This window comes from Micropterus salmoides, unplaced genomic scaffold, assembly GCF_014851395.1.
Source record: "Micropterus salmoides isolate LMB-PRFRI ecotype aquatic unplaced genomic scaffold, ASM1485139v1 Ms_hic_scaffold_10, whole genome shotgun sequence".
NCBI lineage: Eukaryota > Metazoa > Chordata > Actinopteri > Centrarchiformes > Centrarchidae > Micropterus > Micropterus salmoides.
Window position 1 is genome coordinate 21,186,647 of NW_024040041.1, and position 24,109 is coordinate 21,210,755.

At 42.4% G+C, this 24,109-nt stretch overlaps 4 protein-coding genes across 12 annotated transcripts; 2 read left to right on the forward strand and 2 right to left on the reverse strand.

Moving 5' to 3' along the window:
* Window positions 1-73: 73 nt before the first annotated feature.
* Window positions 74-2,081, forward strand: arl16 (ADP-ribosylation factor-like 16). The gene is made up of 5 exons (XM_038702307.1): window positions 74-221; window positions 462-517; window positions 604-723; window positions 808-923; window positions 1,096-2,081. The coding sequence occupies exons 1-5, from the start codon at window positions 146-148 to the stop codon at window positions 1,259-1,261; spliced, it is 534 nt and encodes a 177-aa protein (XP_038558235.1). The 5' UTR covers window positions 74-145; the 3' UTR covers window positions 1,262-2,081.
* On the reverse strand, window positions 2,007-12,545 carry epn3a (epsin 3a). 6 transcript variants are annotated; one of them, XM_038702273.1, is made up of 11 exons: window positions 12,259-12,545; window positions 8,732-9,481; window positions 6,539-6,657; window positions 5,819-5,896; window positions 5,366-5,455; window positions 4,689-4,772; window positions 4,363-4,492; window positions 4,021-4,191; window positions 3,828-3,923; window positions 3,504-3,740; window positions 2,007-3,094 (listed from the first exon to the last, which is right to left on the reverse strand). In XM_038702273.1, the coding sequence occupies exons 2-11, from the start codon at window positions 9,327-9,329 to the stop codon at window positions 2,805-2,807; spliced, it is 1,893 nt and encodes a 630-aa protein (XP_038558201.1). In that variant the 5' UTR covers window positions 9,330-9,481; window positions 12,259-12,545; the 3' UTR covers window positions 2,007-2,804. The 6 variants fall into 6 exon arrangements, with proteins under 6 accessions (XP_038558201.1, XP_038558215.1, XP_038558196.1 ...); XM_038702287.1 differs by lacking the exon at window positions 12,259-12,545 and adding an exon at window positions 11,553-12,140 and having other exon boundaries at window positions 4,021-4,188; window positions 8,732-9,484; XM_038702268.1 differs by lacking the exon at window positions 12,259-12,545 and adding an exon at window positions 11,553-12,134.
* A 2,763-nt stretch (window positions 12,546-15,308) lies between these two features.
* Window positions 15,309-17,045, forward strand: rasd2 (RASD family member 2). The gene is made up of 2 exons (XM_038737610.1): window positions 15,309-15,976; window positions 16,173-17,045. Exons 1-2 carry the CDS (start codon window positions 15,436-15,438, stop codon window positions 16,688-16,690), a joined length of 1,059 nt encoding a protein of 352 aa, XP_038593538.1. The 5' UTR covers window positions 15,309-15,435; the 3' UTR covers window positions 16,691-17,045.
* An 841-nt stretch (window positions 17,046-17,886) lies between these two features.
* rsad1 (radical S-adenosyl methionine domain containing 1) lies at window positions 17,887-23,285 on the reverse strand. Of its 4 annotated transcripts, none has more exons than XM_038702318.1 (9): window positions 22,875-23,285; window positions 22,548-22,681; window positions 22,250-22,454; window positions 21,799-22,164; window positions 20,523-20,586; window positions 20,289-20,436; window positions 19,951-20,005; window positions 19,690-19,793; window positions 17,887-19,306 (listed from the first exon to the last, which is right to left on the reverse strand). In XM_038702318.1, exons 1-9 carry the CDS (start codon window positions 23,043-23,045, stop codon window positions 19,195-19,197), a joined length of 1,359 nt encoding a protein of 452 aa, XP_038558246.1. In that variant the 5' UTR covers window positions 23,046-23,285; the 3' UTR covers window positions 17,887-19,194. The 4 variants fall into 4 exon arrangements, with proteins under 4 accessions (XP_038558246.1, XP_038558251.1, XP_038558240.1 ...); XM_038702323.1 differs by having other exon boundaries at window positions 21,799-22,155; window positions 22,548-22,684; XM_038702312.1 differs by having other exon boundaries at window positions 22,548-22,684.
* Window positions 23,286-24,109: the final 824 nt, after the last annotated feature.

Sequence of the window (24,109 nt, forward strand, 5' to 3'; positions counted from 1 at the left end):
CAGAAACAAGACTAAAATGATTGATTTAGACTTCGTCCAATCACAGCACCGTATTACGGTCATGTGAGCGTCGCCATGGTGCCAAATAACTACATTGGCTACATGCTACATTCTGGCTTCGCTATGCTTCTGCTGGAAAACCGAAATGAGCAGAAATGACATTTGTCTGCTTCTAGGGGCGACTGGCGTCGGAAAAACGTTGTTGCTGAAACGTCTACAAAATATCCTTTTTGCGCAGCTACGTGTTTTAAACTAGAAGTATACAGTACTGTAAATGTAAAGTGTTGTGTAACGTTATCTTAACCAACATAGCTTATTTAGCGTGGTGAGCTAATGCACTGTAAAGGTATGGCCTCCATACCGATACTGGTCGGTACCTTAATTTAATTTTGCACCATATTTGTGGACATGCATATAGTCACAATATCCTGTGGAGATTTATCTTGACAGATTTTGCTTACAGCTCAGTTTGCAGGGGTTAGGTGAACTGGAGTCACCACCTTCAACTTTGCCTACAGTAAGCAATAATGAAAGGTAGTTTTATAAAGTTTGCAGGGACAGCCCATCCCTGTAATGCCTCCCAATCTCTTTAAACCTCCACAGGTAGGAACCAACCTTACAGACCTGACACTGAAGAAGAAGAAGAAGGTGACATTAAGAGAGCTGGGAGGCTGCATGGGCCCTATATGGCCGAGTTACTTCAAAGACTGCTCTTCTGTTATTGTATGTACTTTGTATACATACTGCAACTATTTGCAACCTTTGAGTTGAGGTAAATAAACTGACTGGATGTTTTTTTTTTCATAGTTCATGGTGGACTCAGCCAACATTGTTCAGATATCCTCTTCTTGTATCCAGCTGCTGTCAGTACTGTCTGCTGAGCCTCTGCGCAGTGCCTCTGTGCTTATTCTCTTCAACAAAAGGTGACATTTTAAGTGTAAACACCAAATCCCTTTTTTCACTGTCCATATCTGCAAGATGTCAGTGTTAGCAGGTTTAACACAATGTTTTTTTTTAATATCATAATACTCTCTCTGTGAAAGTCGTTAATTGGATTGCATATATTCTTTTTTTTTTCTTTCCACTGTTTCCCAGGGACTTGCCTTGCACTATGAGTCTTATCGAGATAAAATCACTGTTCAGGATGGATGACATTATTGCATCTGCTACTCAGCCAATCACAACACTGGAACTCAGTGCCCGCTCCGGACAGGGTCTTCAGGAGGTGCTGAGCTGGCTGGAGTCTATCATAATCAAGTGAACTATCACACGTTTGCTCCTTATGAAGTGATGCTACTCTCACAGGACTTTGAATGATGGCTTCAAGCATTTTAGCAAGAGGTGTCAGTATCCTTGGTGTGCAAAACCCCCATTTTTAAGAGGATTTAATTATTTGTTAAGTTTTGGACTCACTGAAAAAGTGGCAAGACATATGACAAGAAAAACTGTTAATGTTGTATCTTTGGTACCATATAAATATGGTGACTGTTCACAAGGGTGAAAGTGGGAAGAGATGTAGAAATTAAATCATAGCAGGATGGAACGATTGTATGGTTGGCCATTTGGTAAATCAACTGTAGGTCTTACCTGCAGTTAATAGTTATTTATAATCACTTTTACTAATTAAATTCCAGACAGATAAACAGTGATTCATGACTGATCGTAGTGTGATCACAGGACTTGCAAGTTCTCCTAAATTGGGGGAAACCTCATGCTACAATGTAATGACTAGTTTTATACTGATATAAAATAAGCTCTTGCATAGTTTTAATTACTAGTTAAGTGTGAGAAACACATGTTATAAGAGCTTGGCTTGTCAGAGTAATTGAAGTATCTGCAGCATAATAGTAATATGTAATAGTAGTAATAGTCATTAACAGCAGGGAGCATAAAAGGCACAACAAATATTGTAGCTGTGCTTGAGTTGTGATGGTTTCATTTTAAATGTGTTGATATCAGAGGAAATGAGAAAAATACAAAACAATACAACCAACTGAAGAATGAAGCAGCATTGTAATTATACCCTTATATTTGATGAGTCTGTGGTTCACAAGCAATGAATAAAACTCAGGATTCATACATTTTCTAATGTCGCCTTGTGTATAATAAATTCAGACGCACTTACAGTCCTCCCCAACTTTAACTTCATTCAGTTAACCCCAGCAATTAATTTGACTATTTTGAAATCACGTATACACCAATGCTTCTCTTCAGTTCTGGTCCAACAGAAACCTCACTAAGTTATCCATGTTGCATGATGCAGCAACATTTCAAGAACTGGACATGTCCCCAACTGTAGCCTCTTATCGGAAATCAGTTTTTCTCTGAAGCAGTATATGACAGCAGCAGTGGCCAGCTAAGCCAATCACACAAACAGTTGAGAGTGCAGAAGACTTATTGACTACTTGAAAAGCTTGTAATACATTTGCCTTGTTATGGCTAAGTGAAGTAACAACAAAATATTATCAAACTGTGCTTCTGTGTACATTTGCATCTGAAGTCTATTCGCAATAGGCTATGGTTGAAAGAAGTTTTACATGACACTACTGTAATAGTCTCTGTTATAAAGGTGTTATCTGTTTTGTGCCCTGTTTCTGCATTACTGACAAGAACAGCAGGACAGACTATTGCAGTGAAAAGCAGAACCAGCTTGCATCAATCTAAGGATTACTGTATTATACCACAATATAAAAACAGCTAAGAATAGGGTTTTCTTCCTTGTCCTTGGGCCTGCGGTTTATGCCAGTTATATTTCAAGAGCATAACCTAATGGCATTCCCCTTATTCTCCAATTTAGTTGGTCCTCATAAGAAAGGGTTCTGACTGCTCTCTGCAGCTTGTGACCCATCTGTGCTGGTTGAAGAAAAGGGCAACAATGGCTCAGGGAGGTTCCCTGGCAGGCCCAGACCCGGCTGGGTGGGGTGAGTAAGTGATGAAGGGAGGCTGGCAGGCTGGTGGCTCATAGGCAGGGGCAAGGAGGCACTGTATGGAAGAGTGGTAGCGTGGGGAGCCAAAGAGGTGGAGCCCATTTGATTCAAAGTTAGTTTGGGCTGCTCAGCTTGGAATGGATTGGTGGGTGAAGGAGCACTCAGGCCTAGACAGAAAGAAAGAACAAGTTATTTCAATTAAATTGATAATTTCTGAGACTGGATTTAGGACAGGATAAATCAATCATTGTGAACCTTCAGTCTGATTTTTGTCAGTGAATTGCTCAGGGCACTGCAGTTGTAGTGACTGTTCTGAAAACTCTTCCCCACTGGTACTTTTAAGAATGCTAAAACAGCTGAGATTTAAAGGCTGGCTGCCAAAATTAAATTCATTCATTCAACAAGCTATTTTGTCAGTAAAGGAAATCCACAAGACAAACAAATGTTTGGGGGACAGGAAAAGGGTAATGTGAATATGGCGAGTCTTGCATTAAAAACGTTGCTTTTCAGCAGCACACTTCTAAACAAAACAAAACAATGAAAATGAATTTTCTACAGCTAACAAACAATAAATACCTGATAGAAAGGGGTTCTTTGTCTTGGGTGGAGGATTTGCTGGGATCAAAGTGTCCAGGTTTACCAAGGAAGCCGCTGTGGGGTCCAGGAAGGCCTCAGGTGTCCGGCATGTTCGAGGGCTGGGGGCAGTCAGGCTTTCTCCAAGACGATACAGGTCAAATAGCTCAGGGCTGCCCCCCCCTCGCCCATTTACATTCATCTGACCTCCATCCATGGCCTCATCAAACAGATCTCCATCTAACAGCAGAAAAAGAGTGAGTTCTGACATTGCAGGTGTGAAGTATGCACTAAACCACAGAGAGAATAATAAAAACAAATGTTTACCTGAGGGGCTTCCAGTTCGGGAAGACGGTTTCTTGACAGCTCTCTTGAGTGCTGCTCTTTCTGATGGGGCTGAAAAAGGATCAGCTCCTGGGGAGGCTATAAACACACCAAAATGCAATTTAATTCAATTAATGTGATACATTTATCTTTGTCAAAGCTGTATGTGTGTGTATGTACACGCATACAGACTCACCTGTGTCAGCAGGGAAGGCCCACACGCGGCCTGTGGCGTTGAGGTTGGAGACACTGTGCTGCCCCGAGTCATCCCAGTGTTCGAGTGGGGGCTCCCACGGTGGGGGAGGGCTGATGGAAGGTGGCGGTGCCATCCAGGGAGGATCCGCTCTCGAGGTGTTGGTGCTGCCTTCTTTAGAAACAGAGAGGTTCATTAGAGAGAGAGGCTTCTGTTCTATGACTATGGGTTTATCGCAGCATGTGAGCAGAATAATTAGTACTGTAAACCCGTGGTTTATTATAAAAACTACACAGTACGGTATATCCAGCATTTTATGACTATAAATGCCAACTCAAGGCTCACCCAGGGTGTCCCAGTGCTCTGCGACCCCCGGACGAGCAGCTGCCTGGTGTGGGGCATTATTCCATTGTTGGTTGCCCGGAGGCGGATCTGAGGGCACTGCAAAAACATCTACCAGGTCCATGAAGGCGGTCTGACCACATGAACAAGAAAAGATTTATGTCAGTCCAGTATATTGCTTTGACACTTACTGATCTTTCTCTAGTTTTAAATTTCCAGTTTTATAGTTGATTGATGTTCTCACAGGATGAGAAAAAACAATGTTAACCACAACGTGTGGTTATATTTCACCCCCCCATTGAGATATTCCATACCCCAATATTTCATACCCCGCCTTTAGAATCCATCTCAAGTTTGCTCTCCTCCAGAGCTTTCTGGAGCATTGACTCGTCCCCTTGGCGACTGAGTTGTTCCTGTCAACAGATATAGACACATGGACGACTTTGGGCATTACAGCTTCCGGCAAAATTCACATATTGTCGCATCATACTATATTTATGACTCAGCAACTGCACACAAGCACAAAAGACAGATTGTATTTTTTTTTCCCTCGCCAACATATGAGCCGGAGACAGACGTGTGCAATGGGCACGGACCAGAAAGTTCTCTGGTCAAAGTGAGAGTGCAGAGAGCAAAGCATCACTGTGATCTCTAACAGAGCAGCTCTATTGTGCTACAGTATAGTGGCACAGTGAGAGAGAAAAAGACAAAGGGACAGAGTGAGACAGGAAGAGAGTGGTGGAGTAAAAAGGCTGCCAGAGATAATACAACAGAATGATAGGAATACAACATAAAAGGCAACGCAAAGGAAGCAGAGGGTGTGGAAATGAGTTTACCCTTTTTATAGTAGCTGATTATAAATTATTAAATACATAGAGGACGATTCCCTACTACAATAAAATATCAAAGAGGTTAAAGTAGGAGGGAAGTACAATATTTAAATCCCAAGTATAACCCTTATGTGGCCTTGTTGTGTGTCTACCCGCATGAACCAGAGGAACCCTACCTGCTGGTGCTCCTCCTTGCTCAGGCTCAGGGCTAACTGGAGCTGGGTTTCCTCATCCATATCCACTGCGGGAGGTGCACGTTGGACTGGCTGTGAGGGTGTTAACGAGAGAGGGAATCAGTATTTGGCCATCAAAAGTGGAAATAATGTTTGGACCATCCTCACAGTACAGTATTGCATGCAATTTTACAGGTGTCCCAAGAAGAGTAAAGGGGTCAAACCCTTTGGCAACACCACACTAGAAGAGGTCAGAGTGTTTGACATAAGTATCTCATGCTAACAGACTAAGAGGAGCGATCTAATGGTTAATGGAACAGAAGGATGAAGCCTCACTTGGTTAGTCATAAGAAGGGCCCACACTAGGCCGTAAGATTGGTTTCAGTGTACAGAGCAGTGTGCTATGGGGCAAAGGGTGCAAAGGAAAGTTCAACCCTGGTCCCAGCACATTTGTACCTTATGGGCCTCCTCCTTGCTGAGAGTCATAGCGATCTGGAGCTGGGTCTGTTCATCGATATCCACTGTAGGAGGTGGCTAAGGCCAAGCAGGAAGGATTAGACTAATCAAAGGGAAAGGTAAAAGCACGCTTGATTTTTCTCAAGTGATTCTTAAAGAAATATAATGATTTAAGACCATTTAGGAGAGAGGAATATCACAGAGATTATGGATCTCAGTTTGATCCTTAAAATTGCAGCTGATTGGTTGGAAGTGGAAACTGCTGTGAACTTATATTCCCTTAATAGCCGAGCAGAAGTCACAGAGGGTGACGGCTGCCCTGCCATGGAGACTAGGGCGGGCTGTGAATGCTTAGCAGTCGATCAATGCACACATCCTGTCTGGCTTCTCACTCTTTCACTCACAGCTTCCTCGCTCTTCAAGGAGAAAGCTCTTCTTTGACACAATTGCACCATTATTGACCACATCAGAGACAGAGTTGATAATATCACTTTCGGTTAAAGGTTCTACGAAATGGTGACCTAGTAGAGCCAGGCAGTACGAGTGACTTCACCACCATGACGGATACTATCCAAGGATGTGTGTGGGAGCCGTTTAATGTTTTACTACAGTGTTACAACATAACATGCCAGCAGCAGGGTGGATAAGAAGCCTCTTTCTGTCAGGCGCATGTGCTATAAGGATAAGAGGTTTTGCTCAGTGTGTGTTTGTCAGAGGTACCTTTTCACTTTCTTCTCGGCTCATAGCCAGGGCCAGCTGCAGCTGCAGCTCCTCTTCTCCGCTTGTTGTGGGCCGAGCTTGCTCCAAGTCTGGAGCAACTCGAGGAGAGGAAGACGGGGCTATAGGGAAAGAGTAAGAGCAGAGGAGATTGGGTGTGTAGCGGGGAACAGGGAGCAGAGGGGTGTAGGCAGAAACATTAACAGATGGAAATAGAAGGAGAAGAAAATAGAAAACAAAGAAAGCAACACTTTAGGCTGTTTTTTAAGGTCAGAAAAGAGCTGGCACTGTTTTTGCATGTAAATTTTTTTCCGTGGCCCGTTGTTTAAGGCCTTTGCTGGCATTGCTTGCCACCGACTGCCTAACTGTGCCTTTGCTGAGAACAATGGTGCGCCTGTGTGGAGAGTTAGGGTGGCGGAGGGGGAGAGGAATGGATGGGTTGGAGAGGGGCCCACCTTATTACCACAAATCGTCTGGGTGGGTTCCAGGACTCAGGTCCAGGTTTGGGGGTGCTGGCAGTAGACCGGTCTGGGTGTCAGGCTGTGGGTCAAGGGCTAAAAGAGGGCAGCAGGCCACACTTTGGCAAAGTCATGTCTCAGAAACCAATAATTTCCGCTGTGCTTCCCCTTAATATCCCCTGCCTGAGCTGGAATGCTTTATGGCAATTAGCTACTGCCAACCTCCTGACCTCCACCCACGGCATCCATCAGCAATTCGTCCAACACTCCAGCCATGCACCAATGTCCTGGAATCTCAAAGAGACCACCACTATCCTCCCTTTTTATCTTTAAAATCACCCAGAGGCCAATTGTTTCAAGAATTTTAAAACCTTTTAAAAAAGTTTTCTGTCATTATGGGTCTTTTTGGAAGCCGGATAAAGACCAGTTTATTTTAATTACTTGCTATAAAGAGTATAGATTGTTATAGTTATCCAGCATGAAAGCCAGCCTCTGTCTGATAAACTAAGCATTTTGTTGTGTTTGCTGTGTGTTTGCTGTGTTTTTTCATTGTATTGCAAACCATGCTCCTATTGTAGCATCACTAAACCAAAGACCCAGAGTTATGAGGTGGTAACTGTTTCTGCTACATGTTTCCATTGGCACACACTCTGGCCCAGGAAAGTATGCAAAACACACGTATTGAGTGGAATATGTATCGGAGAAAAAGGAACTTTGAGGAATTAGTGGTAAATCAACAGTCAGATGCCATCTGTGTGCTTGTCTCACCAAGAACCAGGCCTCATTCATCAAAGAATAACTGAGTAACTAGCCACAGTATAAAGCCACAGCTCTGCTACTGACTAACACTGGTTAATAAAAACCATACACCAAACAGACCACACAAATTGTATATGGTACACACCAGCCATACCACATTTACATATGCTACATACAGCTACTTCCTGCTTTCCCACAATATGTTTTCAACTTTGAGCTGTTTACTTAATTGTATTTGATAAGTCAGTGACATCAGATGTCCTAGCCTCTACACATTCACAGGGGAATCACTGAGGTTTTATATTATCTAGCCACCCAACCTCAGAGCTCTGCTGTAGCGTAAACGCGGTATCCAGCTGTGGTTTCACATTAGATCGAGACAAGCACAAACAGGGCCTCTTCTCTTTTGTAAATCCAGTTTAGCTGACATGACTGTAAAGAGGAGAATGAAAGGAATGCAGATGTCCAACCATCAATAGAGAGCAAAAATGAAACACGTTCTATTAAAACATCAGGACAACAACAACAAAAAAAAACAATTCATTAATACTTACCAAGGCTTAAATGTTGCAATGTGTGACTGTTATTAAAATAGCATCTATCTCACTCAGAAATCACAGGTGAGACCTGACTGATGTGCAAATCTCAACAACTGGGCAGAGTAGAAATATGCTGTAAAACTGACCGCGTCTCCGTAAATTGCCTGTTTTTGCACTTTCCAGTCACCAAATGGAATAATAGTTGATGGATCAACTAGGAATGTTGTCATTTTGTTCCTTTCATCATCCATAAGTTCATGTTTGAATTTATCAGATAAACACCACATAAATGCATGACAGGTCACATGTGCATTCCTGACAAATGACATGACAGGTCACATGACTACGGAAATATTTAAGTATCATGCCGATCACTGTATTTTGAAGAACGGAAGTACTTGTGAGTATAAAGTTATATGTCAGATGTCCCTGCTACTTACAGTGAAAGGAGGATGGGGAGCCTCTGCACGTGCCAAACTCATCTCCGTGGACCCTGGCCGAGCTGGGCTGGCTAGTGCGACGTCCCGGGTATGGAGGAGGCAGGGATCCAGAGCCTAAGCTGCTGGTGACCCCCGTCATGCGCGTCTTAGTTTTTAGTGCCTGACTCCTCTCCTTCTTCAGTTTTTCCTCGTTCCTCAGCAGAGCCACCAGGTGCTTGGCCTTCTCCCGGACATTGACACCTTGGTCACGTCCATCTCGATCTATGTACTGGAAGTCTCTCAGCGTCTGGATGGTGTATATGTTCTCCCGGCACTCATTGGCCACACGCTCAGAGCCTGTTTTGATCAGGTAGTCCAGCAGGGTCAGTGCCTTATAAACATGCCGCCAGTTTTTACCGTGATCGTTGAGCCGCTTCCAGATCATACCCATGACCTCAGTGAAAGCAAGTACATTGAAGGTCAGGTCTGCAATTTCAGACATGAGCGAGCTGGGAGGACCCCAGGGATCATTGGAGGTGGCCTCTCGGACCTTGATCTCGGCCTCCGTGTAGTTGTTGACCATGTTTTTCATTTGCCGGCGGAGCGATGAGGTCTGCATGATTGCAGTAGTGTTTCACAGGTGTCAAGAGATAGTCTAACAGCAGGCCTGTGTTGCCTTAGCAAGGTGGCTCGTTAGAGATCAGTTCAGTGGGAAAATTCAATGGAGTCGTCCTCCTATTGGCAACTTCAGTGACGTCCACAAGTGTGTTTCTGCTGGGAATAATGAAATTAGATGTACAGAAAGTACAGGTCATTAATATTCTTATGTCAAATATTAGTGGAGACAACCACATCTTCAGTATTGTTACACCTTTTGTATGTTATTACTAACAGTACTGAGGACCACAGCTCAACTATCCTCCATTTTTTTTCACTGAAGGAGAGAGGAACAACTCAGCACCTCTAAGCAATGTGAAACACAACACCTGGGCTCAGTTTTCCCTGGGACGACTTGAAGAGATCAGTGTAAGTGATTACAGTGCGCCGTTCCTAAGTAAGCAATGATCAGAAAGCTATTTCCTAATTTCACTTTTGCAAAAGCAAATATTAGTTTCAGACTCAGAGACTAAAATCCAATCTGCCGGTGTAGAAATCTCCTTGTGTTTTACCTTGGAATGTTATCAAAAACTGGAGGGGGGCTATTTTCTGACCTGATTACATCACCACAGCAGCAGTAGGGCTTCAAAGCACTGGAAGACTCCAACAAAGATGCACATACAGTAGTCGACCAGAACCACATTGCCTTTTTATTTTACTTTATTTCTCCTGACAATCAAGAGAATTTTATTGTACAGTACAATATCCACCACTTTGTCCTGGACGTTGGACTGCTTCTCCTTATGTAGTCAGGACAGTGAGTCAGTATAAATGTTAACTTCCACTCCCCAGATCTGTCTCATATATTTAACGAAGAACTGAGATGCCTGAACATGAGCGATCAATCCCTTCACTTAAGAGTCAAGTGCTGTGTCATGAGGAAGTGTTTTCAAAATATTTAAAGAGCAGCATGAGGTAAGAGATAGGCTTTAAAACAGTTGAGTCTGAAATATCGAATATGACAAAACTTGTAAACTTTATAATGGGTGTTTAAAATTCACATTGAATGTATCAGCTTTTTACAGCCCCGCTGATGAAGAAGCGGAGGAGAGGAGATAAAGAAAATGAAATAAGAACGTTTCAGTTTGAATTCTTTAGAAACCTCAGCAGGCTTTGGGCATACTATGAATAAATAGGGATGGCACTATGTTGGCCTGCAATATTTGTCATACTGCAAGAGAGCTCCCTATCCTGAAAATAGACCGTGAAGTGGTAGTAAGAGACAAAATGTTTGCGGCTCAGCTAACCACAGGATAAATCTCAAGTGGTGACCAATGCAGGCCCAGTTCACCATTCAGTCCCACTTCTTGCTTCCTGATTCCTGGGAGGAATGACTATAAACTATGTCCTTCTTGTAAATGAACGCTGGTAAAGAAAAGGTTTTGCAGCTAATGAGAGAGACATGCTAGCTGTAATAGGAAGATCACAGGGTGACGATTAAACTGTCCTTCTGGCGAGATACCTAATCCAATCTCCATTGTTGTTGTACTCTCACCCATAATAAAAATAAATTACTTTTGTGACATGTCTGGTCACTTGATTTAGACTAACACATTAGTATTAGACAAGTGAGGCTGTTAGCAGGGGGGTGAGGGAGGCAGCTTCACCCCCCACCAGCCCCACTACTCACAACACTATTTCTTCAAACACTCATCCTCACCTCGTCTTCAAACTGACCATTTCGCATACAACTTGTGACCTTGGCGTGTTGTCACACTGACTGAATTATTTCCTTGATCTGTTATCCACTTTGGATAATTCAATGAATCACAATTCCTTGTTCAAAATCCAGCAAAGTCTAAAGTGTCTGTTATTGGATTTCCCAATGCTCTTTAGCATATTCTAAACTGTTTCCACACCGGGCCCAAAGTAGCCTATATGCTCGGCCAGGTAGGCTATGTTTAATTATGCCCTACAGATGTGTGGAAAAACACTAAACCGCTGAATGAAAGCTCAGTGTCGATTCAACTTATTTCTCCTGACATGTTTATGTCCCAAACCAGGGCGACTGGAGCCATTATCGTGCACGCTGCGTCAAACGGGACGATCGAGTAGTAGGTGAAGTATGTGACCGTGACTCAGCTATGTTCCCGAGTTTAAAAAAAAAGTTAAAAACCTCGACGAAATAAAGAGGAACGCGCTGGATCGCAGCGACCCGGTCCACAGCTTCCACTTCCCCCCTTACCTTCATGTCATAGCGCGTCAGTGGGATCCTAACTTGGGGAGGCTTTGGGTGGAAGAAGAAACGCCTCCGCCTGTCGACATATCCCGGAGCTTTCGGAGAGAGAAAAGACTAAAGATATATTTAAAGCACATAGGACAGCATCCGCGGGAAACCGTGTGTGCTCAAAAGGGATTTAAAAAAAACTATAGCGCAACGGCCTTGTTTTGTTATGAAACTTAGTTGTGTGTGCATATAGCAAATCCACTGGGCTTGCAAATGAACCAGGCCCCCCTATAAAACACACACATACACACACACTCAACCAGCAAAAATGGATGGAGAGGAGGGAGGGCTGCTCGGTGCATGCACAGTCAGAGTTAACCCTTTCACTGCCTGGTGGAAAAGCATCTGCGCTTTCTGGAGCAGGTGACCGGAGCACGCCATAATGTAGCCTACACGCACAAAACAAAAAAGAACTACAGACCATACGTGGTGTAAGCGACACACTGTTAGGACCACAGCTTGCATTTGTTCAGACATCTTCTCATATCCTAAAGATCAACGGAGATCCTATATTGAATTTCAGCAGATCACTGCAAAAAACACTGCAAGTAATTCAATATCTAAATATTACAGAATATACACAGACAGAAACATATAGGGCTATAACAGTTTTTCACTGACAGATCAAATAGTGGGTATAAACGTGTGAGTGAGTACCACAGACCCTTTAATTTCCAATAGTCCAATGCTGGTAACACTTCCTAGAAGACTGAGCGAACATGTTGTCCCAGAGGGATTCAACCACACCATTTCCTTTTCAGCAGCTTCATCAGTGCATCCCTGCTCTTTACTTATTTATCACCACTAATGGGCTGTTGTCTGAAGTCACATCCTCCGGCATTTTACACGGCCTAAAATCTATCCTGTGTTATGGAATCAATCAAATGTGCAAAATAATATCTAGCCAACTACAGGTTGGCAGGCAAAGACGGGTCATGATGTTGACGGAATAATGACTGACTGAAGGTGAAGCAGTAGGAAGAGAGCAGTGGGCCTTGTGAGTGGCTGACTGAGCAGGATATACAGGAAATACCAGCTCCACCTTGAAGCAACAAAGGCTCTTGCAGAAGACAAAGTGTACAGGAATCAGAAGTCCTACAAGCAGAGTGAAATTGACTCTTAAAAATGACGTTGGCGGGATATTTATAACTCTGATAAATGCTTCACATTCGTCTGGACTGTGAATTCCTGACTGTGGGAGTATCCATTTAGTACTTGTTGCAGCTCCCTTTAAATTCCATGCAACTCTCATTGATCAGGTCGGCCTTCCTCAACTTCACACACCTTCTCTGGCATTTTTCCTCTGTGGCATTGCACCCTATGTCTTTCTCTTGAAAACAGACGCCTGAACATTCTTTGTTTCCGAACAAAGGCCTGGTGAGGTCAGTGCAGAGGCGGGGGCACATGCAGGCGAGGCCTGGGAAAACAGAGGGGGAGGAGAGAGGACTGATAAATAACACCAGCCTACTACTGCAAGGCAGTGACGTCATGCATGAGAGGAAATCTGACTTTGTGTGTTTGAGAGAGAGAGAGATTTAATACGTTAATGGCTATTGCTACAAAAACAATAACACCACAAATGTGTGTAATCACTGATCCCTGCATCTTGTTTCTAAAACTTAACTGTAAAACTTCCTGTCTCTCTTTGCTGCCCTCTAGTGGTTTTGTGCAGTGGTGGGAAGTAACTGAGTACATCTACTACAGTAGGCTACTGTACAAAGTACAATTTTGAGGTAATTGTACTTTACTTGAGTAGTTTCACTTTCTGCTTCGTTATAGCCATGTCTTTACTCCACTACATTTATTTGATAACTTCAAATACTTTGCCGGCCCGTTTCAGATTAATAATACAAAATAGAATTAACAAATAAAATACTGTATAATGTATTATCATAAAATAAGGAAGATGTACAAGCTAGCAGTATATACAACAATTAAAATTAGCTCCACCTTTACCAGCTACAACATTATAGTGAACACATTAATGCATCAATAATCAAAATCTAATAATATAATATATATTATTCTGAAATTGGCTATAGCACATAATGAGATATTTTACTTAATGTTGAATGCTTGATGTTGATACAGTCACTTAGTCCTACATAATTTGATTGATCACAAATTTGTTAGAACTTTTCACATCTAAAGTACACACATTTATATATCGCCTATACATATGCTCTTTGTATATATTTGTTTTATCTCATCTGTAAAATTTCATTTTCAATTTTAATTTATTTTATTTTGCTCTTTATATTTTAAATGATAATTCTATATAGTATTTCATCACTATATGTACAGCCATTGACCGCCTCTTGTTTTAAAAGGTGTTATACAAATTGCCTTGCCTTTCACCAAATGACCCCCGCATTAATTTGTTGTCCATATAACATAGATATAGGATATACAGAGGGTTCCTGGAGCCCACCAATAATTAACAACTCCCTATCTTATTTTGTGTTATGGACATTTTTCATTTCAGAAAGCATTTTGTTGCCGGCACTGCTAATAACAGGGTTGTGAGTGTTTATCTTCCATCAGCACATCCTCATACATTTCAGGGCAAAGAAAATGTACCTCTATTACATTTTCCATGGCAACATGGTTTTCTGCTGAACTACACTTGTTGAAATGAGATTGCACTCAGGGTGGCAATCAGACATTCCTCTCAGTAAGACCAACCTATTCTTCAGGTCTCCAGGAAGAAACTATTACATGCTGTCCATTCAGAGTGCCCTTGATTTCTGAAAAGGATGGTTTGATGGAAAAGCCAGCTATTCAGTGTGTTCTGGCTGCTGAATTTAACTGACAAAGTACTTGGTACTGCTTGTTCAGTACTTTACAGACAAGGAAAATGAGACATGTCCTTCAGCTTTAACTGTCAAAAGCCAGATATACTGACGCAAATGAATGGAGTCATATTCTAAAAGCAAATGATCTATGACCTTATAGTAATGTCCCCATGCAATTTCTTTAAATGGTTTATACAGTGGAATATGAAATCAGACTGCAGTTGTTGAAGCTGGCGGTGCTGCAGAGGACTCATCATCGGGCTTCATGAATCCTTGAGCAGAGGGTGAGCTGTTTCTCAGTATGTCGTGATCACTGCTGAAAACAATGGGGGTTGTGTGCAAGTCCTGTTCATACCAGCCTTATGAATAACAAAATCCCAAATGCCCAGTTATGTCAGGCTGTGCAGAAACGTATTATAGCCAATATATTCATATGGCGTATGAAAACACTGTGTGGTGGTTATATGCAATATACACAAAAGAAACAGGCCACAAAAAAACTGAAGACATAGTCTCAAATTACTTTTGTATAACAAAAGAGAACAAACAATTCATTAGTTCTCCAGTGTCCATGACTACAGATATTGGGGTAGTTTTCTGTGCCTAGGCTACACATCGATTTATCAATAATGAGACAGGCAAACACTTGCAATAGCGGTGCTAAAAATAGACAATACATTTAATTAGGATTGAACACATCAGACCAGGCTATGTCATTTTAAACACACTTGGAAGGGTGCACCAAAGTGAAAACCCCTCTCTATATATTTTAAGAGCTTCGGAGCTCATTTCTTCAACTCAATTACAAGGGTCTGGAGTGGAGATCTTGTGTGCTTTTGTTTGTTTGTTTGTTAGGGCAATTGCTTCGTGCTTCTATAAAAGGACTGTGTTCTCTGGATGAGGCTGTGACGCAGAAACTGCGCTCTGGTGTGGGTGTATAAAGAGAGGACCCTCGGCTCTGTTGCGGCGCACACATGGGGAAGGAACTGGGTTGGTGAGAGTTTGATACCCTGTCGGTGTCTGGAGACGCTTGAAAGAACACGGAGATGAACACAACTGAGAGGTTTTACCTTCACGTTGATGGCATCCTCGAAACATTCAACTCTCTCACCGGGCATCACCAATCACGCATTACGCACCCAGTTCTTGAGAGCAAAGTCATTAACCCTGTACCTCAGCACCCCATAGTCTCAAACATATCGAAAACAGGTATGGGTATCATCAAAACGGTTCAAGGGCGCTTGAGACAACAGGGCAAGAAAGTTGTTCCGCGTAGATCCTCGAGTTCTGGCAATCGGCAGGTTTCGACTGATCGACTCCCAAAAAGGTCCATGGATCTGCTGGAGTTGGGTCTGACCAAGCCAAGGAACTGTCACAGAATAGTTGTGCTTGGCGGACCTAGAGTAGGCAAAACCAAGATCCTCCAGCGGTTCTTGGGGGAAGAATTTGAAGAGCACTATGAACCCACAACCGAGGACTTTCACAGAAAACTGTTCCACATAGGAGGAGAGTCGTACCAGGTCGATCTTCTGGATGCCGCAAGTGAGAGGAACTTCCCTGCAAAACGGAGGTTATCCATACTGACAGGTGAGCCCAGTCTTGTATCAACAGAAATACAGTTACAGGAGAGAAACTGTACAATTTTGGTATTTTGGGGAATATAATTTGACATTAAAAGCCTATAGTTAGGAAATCCAAAATGTTTATGAGAATAGATTTGTCCTTAAAGTTTATTATTATCGTTATTATTATTATTAGCCTAATTAATGCTCTTTCTCTCTAGGTGACACCTTTCTGCTTGTGTTCAGTTTGGATGACAGAGAGTCTTTCGATGAAGTCTGCGAGCTTCTCAACGAGATCAAAGCTGCCAAGGCAAAGTTACTTAAATCAAAACATCCCGCGAGAGTACCAGCCGTGATATGCGGGAATAAAGGGGACTTGGGAGCGCAGAGAGCCGTCGCGCGGTCAGAGGTGACAGAAATCCTCGGAGAGGACGTCGCATTCTTCGAAACCTCGGCCAAAGACGGCACCGGACTGGAAGATATGTTCAGGGCCCTTGCCTCTCTGGGCGGACTGCCTGACGAGACCAGTCCGTCGCGGCATCAGATCGTACCCATCCGCACCTACCAGTCGCTATGCATCGACCAGAGAGGCAGGAGAGGGAGCCGGACGCGGGGACTCGGAGCGCCGTGTGCCGCCATGGACCCTCTGGCGCGCCGCCCGAGCTTCACCAGCGACCTGCGGCTGGTGCTAAGATCAAGCACCAAACACAACAAACCCGAGAGGTGTCAGATTCAATGAATTATGAGCCTTCTCGATAAACCAATTGTAGTAGTATGCTACAATGTCGTATTATGTAAGGAGTTATACTCTGTAGCATCTGGCTGGACCGGTGCATTCATAAACTGTTTTTTGTATGACTGATGTATGTATGATGTATAACTGTATTATATTATAATAAAAATATTTCTAATTGTCATATACGCTTTGTCATATGTTCTATCAAAGTTGTAATTCAGACATGTAGTTTATTTAAGAAACAGGTCAGTGAGATAGATACAGATAGCCTATTGTTACTATTAGTGGATATAAGCACTTGTTTTCAAGTGATGCTGCAAAAACATGACCGTAAACCGTGTGTGTGGGAGGAGATGACTCAAACGCCTTAAACCTCTTCTAATATAGCCTATGTTACCACATACAAGACATTTCAACGGCTCCCACGACGTAGTGATTAGCACCAAGGACCGAGGTGTGACACAGCCTGGTTATTCAGCGCTATTAGTCTACACACTCATGTGTCACCATGGTGTTTAGAGGAAGAGACAGAGCGTCATTTACTAAAGAGGAGGAGGTGGGCGAGAGGAGAGAGACATCGTCAACTGTGTGAAATCAGCACCATGGAGAGAGCCCACATTAAACGCTGCGCTCAGTATTTTTCTGCTGCTGAGTAGAAGTTCCATTTATAGCTTGCCACTAGAAAATGCACTGCAGATCCAACCCACTCTCAAGGTCTCCATGAAAAAAACTACTATCTGGGCTGTCCATTTAGAGTGTCCTTGGTTTATGAAAAGGATGGTCTGATGGAAAGATAAGTGTATCTTCATCCATTAGACCATCCCTTCAGTATTCAGTATGTTCTGGCTGTTGAAATTAACTGACGAAGTACTTGGTGCTGCTTGTTGAGTACTATAAAAGTCAGGCAAGGTAAGACACTTTTCACCATGTTCCCTGGCAAAACATTTGCTCTCTTATAACCTAATCAGACTGTTAAAACTGGCACTTCATGTGAGCCATTTCTTCAGTCATAACACTGACAGCGTGTCATGATCAGTGCAGATCACAACGACCGGCCCCATGAATAACAAAAGTCCCAAATGTAGTTATGTCAGGCTTCGGTTAGGAAAACGCTGTGTGGCGGTTATGTGAACATAAAAATACATAAGAAGAAGAAACAGGCCACAATAACACTGAACAAAACATACAAAATTGCATTATAAGAGACGAGAGTGAACACAATTTATTAGTGCTCACACTTCACACCTCCAGTGTCCATGACAACAGGGACTTGGGCAGTTATGTGGACACTCTGTCCATCAGTCCATTCTTTAATTTATCCATAATGAGAGGAAACACTTGCATGTCCTTTCACCAAAAACACAACTGAAGTGGCTGGATCAGTCAATGTTTATGAATCACTCTGGCTGTAACAACACTTCAAAAGCAATTGTCCTTGTGAGAAAGTGATAGCTCATTTGCCACTGGTGTTTGTCATTTACTTCCTCTCCTGTAATATCTATCATTTTGATTTGTGGCATGAGTTTGATTGAAATTTGTCTTTGAAAAACAGCAGCGAACATTAAACATTTAACTTTCACTTTACTACTATTGCTATGCCTTTTCCTATAGTCAAGTTCTGACTGTTTGACTTTAGATAGTTTGTTGAGTTTATAAGCAGCGGTAAATTTCCAGAGGAATATATTCAAATATCTGCTCCATTAAAATCCATTTTTCATTTATTATTGTAAAATGTATTCTTCATATACGCTGAATTGCATTGTTTTAGCTGTTTAATGGCTGAAACCAAACATCGACTCTTTAGATCTACCCAGGGAAATTTCAAGGTAATAATCAGGAAATTACAGAAGCACTTCCAAAGATTGTTCTCCAATCTAACCATTTATAAAAATTAATTTGTACATATATGTTCCAACAAAGAGTTTGAGTCTATTAAAAGAAAGCATAGGATCCAAGGCCAGGAAATGAATATTGTTTTGGTTCATGTGCTATCCACAGTATCATATTTTGAAATGACCATGCACATGCAGATATTGCATGTAGTATTCTCAATACAGACACATACTGAAAAGGCTATTGACGTCAACTCGAACAATTTCCTGTGCACCGAAAGAGTGAGTAATAATTATGTTTAGATGACAAGTAAATTACTTAATGAGAAACATTTCAGGACTAGCAATAACTGCATAATAGCACCTGGAGGCTTTTAAAATATAAACTAGGGTGATGACAATTCTTACAGCATGCTACATGGTCAATATAATGTAAAAGCCAGAGGGGCCAGTTTCATTTCTTTATAGCCACTATAATGAGGGTCAATTTAAGGTGGTTTGAGTTACCATGAGAGCTAAACACTGAAGAGGGAAAAACTCAATTGATAATTCACTTAAATAGGACATGTGAGATGTGAGGATTTGGCCTGTTTTCAGGATGTTTTACATGTCCTGTCATGCTAAACCACAAACAAGCTTTCTCTGAGGTTATCCGCCCTACTAACATTACTGTCATCACGTGTTGGAGGTCTTCTTTGTTGTCTCTGACCGTCTTTGCAGCTCCACCAGTAGAGCTGGCAGTATGCTGTCCAGTAAGGCCAGCCCATCCCAGGAGCAGCGCAGACCCCTAAAAAGGAAAGAAGGACAATCAGTGTTAAGTGTAGAGCTGCAACGATTACCCGATTAATTGGCAGATTAATTGATTTTTCAAGCAAAAATGGCAAAAGCTTGGGGAATATGAGGATACAATGCTTATCTTTGTCCTATATTATAACTGAATATTTTTTGGGGATCAGACTGCTCGTCAAGTAAAACCAGCTATTTAAATTTATCACCTTGGGCTGCAGGAAATTCCAACATTAGGCCATTTAACCCATTTTCTGATCAAAATTATTAATAATGGAATATTTAATGAAAGAATCAGCAGTGTTTGATAATAAAAATAAGTGGGTAATCTCTTTCTCGCCAGTGAGAATGTAAAACTTTGATTTCGAGTAGGCCTATAGTCACCTGTCATCAAGAATGAGTCGTCCACTCCGTAGCAACTCTTGGACATTGACGGACGTACCAAAGGCTTCATGGAGGCCCAGTTGAGGACTAAACAACTCCCAATGCTGTTAAATACCAGAGAATGACCACAAACATGATAATCACATTTCACACTATTTACTGAATGCTGAACCCCATCTTCACTAACAGAGACGATTACACAGATACCGCTGTATAGAATATTTTCCATTAGTGTATTTCATGTAGGTATGAAAGCTTCACCTTGTGATTAATGCCCTCGTTCATTCTCATTCCCATCACCAGCACCTCCTCCAATCTGCCAAACAAACATCTTTCATGAGACACCAAGGACAGGACAGAGTGAGTAAATGGAGTAAATGGGCGAGTCCAGTAATAGCGTTTCACAAGGACACAATGTTTGAAAGAACGAGCACATGTACAGCGATCTCCGGCGCTATGTTTCTCGTTCTGTGTCGAATTACATTGGCTGATACATAACTGTTACATTTCACATGGGCTGAGAAGGTCTGGAAATGACAGCTGGCCCTTCGTGTGATAACCAAATACACTAATTGCACAACACTACTGCCTAAGCTCACAGTTCATGATGGCTGAGTTGAATCCGCCTCCGCGTCCCATGTCCCCTCTTCTGGACTTCACAGATCCAGACTTCGGGCTCCAGAGTCTGGGTCCGGGCCTCCCGAGCAACACCTCCCTCACCCCGAAGAACAAACCGCCCGTGTGCTCCTGTCACAGACAATAGTGTTTAAACAAATTTTTCTACAGGTACAATATTTAATTGATAGCTGCTTTCAACCTAGGTAAAAGATCACCTGGGCCGACACCGATGTACTGTCTTCCCTTCCAGTAGCTCATATTGTGATGGCTCACTGCGTTCTACATAAAACAAAGTAAATAGCATTAGTCCTAATTGGTTCTCTCAGATGTGTTCATGAGGTCATATGGTGTAAAAACATAACAGCTGCCTTATAGATGGAAGTGTTGGTCAAGATATTCCAGCAAAAACAAAACAGAAAAGCTGGATTACAGTAATACGGTTTTTCTGGATTGCTTTAAAACATTTCTTGAAATTATGCCTCAAACATCCTATTTTCAGGTCAAAATGAAGTTCTCCATTCAAAACCACTCAATCTTGCTGAAAAAACAAACTTTGCCTTCAGACATAACACACAAGCCCTCAAAAAACGGTTATAAGTAATGTTATTGTGTTTCTCCCCCTTAAAAACCTTGTACTGTACAGTACAACACACCAAACAACAAATTATTCTGCCCCAGCATCCTGCGTTTGGTCTGGGAAAGGCCAGAGATTTTCGTCCACATCCTCCTCCTCTCCCTACTCCTCCTCCAACTCCTACTGTTCCTCTTCCTTCACCTCTTCCTCCTCTCCTTACTGCTCCTCCTCCTCCATCTCCTCCACATCTTCCTTCACATCTCTCTGTTCCAAAACTGAATTACCTGCCTCAGGCCCTTTTATATATCTACTGAAGCTGATTGAGTGAACAATATCAAATGTTAGTACTTTCTAAAGGATTTGTGTGTACAGTTTAGAGAAATTGGTGTGCCATTTGAAAAATGGAGTTATGGTTTAGAAATTTTAGTTCAAAAGCCTGGTTATAGTGTTTAAGCAACTGAGAAAAATTGTAACATTATAAAATCGCAGCAATGCTAATATGATAATGTTCAGCAGGTATAATGTGTTATGCTTCAGTTACACTTTGTGTTTAGTGTTGATTAGCAAATGTTAGCATGCTAACTTGAAACACAAAGATGGTGAACATGGTAAACATTATACCTGTTAAATATCAGCATTATCATTGTAAGCATGTTAGCATTTAGCTCAAAGCACTGCTGTGTACAGCCTCACAGAGTGGCTAGCATGGCTGTAGAGTCTTAGTTAAATTCAAGGCTTATTATTGTTAAAACTTTTTGTTAAAGTTATTTTCCTTAATGTGTTTTAAAAGTTTTTGTTATGCATTTCCATTCCTAATATAATGCACGTTTTTAGTATTTCAAAAGGTTCTCTACTCATAAACTTGGTTTTCAATGTCTCAGGACAATCAGTGAACTGTCTTCCTGCTGAGGACTTACATGTCTTGCAAAGTTTGACACCTCGTACTGCAGAAAGCCATGCTGGTGGAGAGTCCTCCTGGCACACTGGTACATCTCTGCTGTCACATCTTCAGCAGGCACAGTCACTTCTCTTCGTTGCACCTGTTTGAACAGCTGGGTGCCTCGCTCCAAGGTCAGCTGGTACAAAGACACGTGGTCGTCGCAAACCCTCAACAGCTGAGACAACTCATTCTCCCAGGAGTCAACGCTCTGTTTGGGGCGTCCGAACATGACATCCACTGACACCCTCCCGGGGCACAGCCTCCTGGCCTCTTCAATAGTTTGCAAAGCCTGATGAGAACTGTGGTCTCTGCCCAGAAATTTCAAGTCCTCATCCTGCAAAGACTTAAAGATTGAAAATGTGACATGGAGACTGGGCAACTAAGGAGTTCATAATCTGATCCTCTGTGAGCAGACAGATTATATTCACCTGGACACCGATGGAGAAACGGTTGACCCCAGCACGACAATAATCCTCTAACTTTGACATTCCCACAGGAGTAGGGTTGACCTCGAGTGTGACCTCGGCCTTGTCTGAGAGATTCGCCTGCCTGGAAACAGTTTCCAGGACTGCAGCAATAGTTGAGGGGTGAGCCAGGCTTGGAGTCCCACCACCAAAAAATACTGAGGTAATGCTGTGTGGAGAAATCAAAATTAAAGATGGTGAAGGCATGTGATGAAACCTGCAGGGGATACTGGTTGATTTTATGTGGAACCAATCACCATACCAGGATACCTGACTGAACTGCAGCAGTGTCTCAGTCTCCCGCTTAAGGCACTCTGTCATTATGTGGCCATTGTTCTTTCTGGGTATATACTTGTTAAAGTTGCAGTAGGAGCATCTTCTGAGACAGTAAGGCCACTGCTGAAGAGAGGAGGAAGGTCACTTTGACATCATTTGGGCAAACATTCTAGACATGACAAAGAAGTTGCATTAAAAAAAGCCTGGACTGAAAAAAAGCTCTATTTCAGTGCATGGATTTGCTTTCGCAGATGTGTGTGCTTATCTCGGCATAGAAATATTTAGTCAGTTAAATTGACCAAAGCCAGCTCACGTGTACGTAGAGAGACGCCTGCTTTGTGAGGCGTAGAGAGCCTGACCAGTCAAACACATCCTCAATTATTTCCCCGGCAGAAGTGTGAGAAAAGCAGCGCAGACCGGGAGGGAAGGCACGTCTGGTCGCCCGCAGCGTGTGATTGATCATTCTGGTGACAGTCTCTGTCATTTAACTGCCTGTCTGCGTCCTGAATCTAGGTTGTCCTTCACTTGAACACAGGGTCGCATTAGTGCAGCTATACACGCGTCTGGCTCCATCATAAAGATAAAATATGTATAAAAGTTTCCATGAAAACAACGTGGCCAAAGTAACTACAAAGTAGCGCAAAGTAATTATCAAGTATCGTGCTATAATAATACATCCACGGTCTGTTTACAAGTCACTTCCTGGTTGCCGTGACGTCGCTCCAAACAGGACATACGTAGGCCTAAATGTGATTTCTTCTTTGTGTGTAACGACGTTTGACCACACAGGCGCGCTGTTGAACTAGAGTAACAGTTTGCCTATCCGCTATCAACAAGTACACACGGTAATTGACTGTTTAATGTACTCTTTATCTATTCTAGGTGCGTAGGTAGGCACATTTTTAATGTCACAAGGTTATATAATGAAATTGAACTTTGCGACTCCCTTCTGCTACATAGCAGACAATAAACTACATTAACACAGAAGCGGTCATAAAAAATGGTAAACAGAAATAAACAATATTCAATGATCAATGGAGCAGCGCTGAGGATGAATTTGAGTCTGACAGCTTGGGGGGGGGAGCTACTCTGCAGTCTGGTGGTGCGGCAGCTGAAACTTCTATATCTCTTCCCAGAAGGCAGCAGGGTGAACAGGCTGTGGCTGGGTGGGCACTGTCCTTTAGCATCCTTTGGGCTCTGCATAGGTACCACACCTCACAGATATCACTGATGCTCAGGAGGTGGGTACCAATGATCTTCTGAGCAGTTTTAATAACCCGCTCCAGAGCCCTCTGGTCCTTACACAGCAGTGTCAGATAATCTTGAGCCTCTGTTATCTAATTGTGCTAAAGTGTAAGTATGTGAGTGAGTAATAGGCTCAGGATTAACTGAGAATTGAGTTTTGCTTTCACTTACCTCTATTTAATGCCTATAACTTATCATGTAAACCTCACACAACCATGGCCAAAAGCTGAAATGGAAGATGACACCTGTACTAATAAATCTATAAACATATATTACTGAATTTATTAATCGCAATGAAAGTAT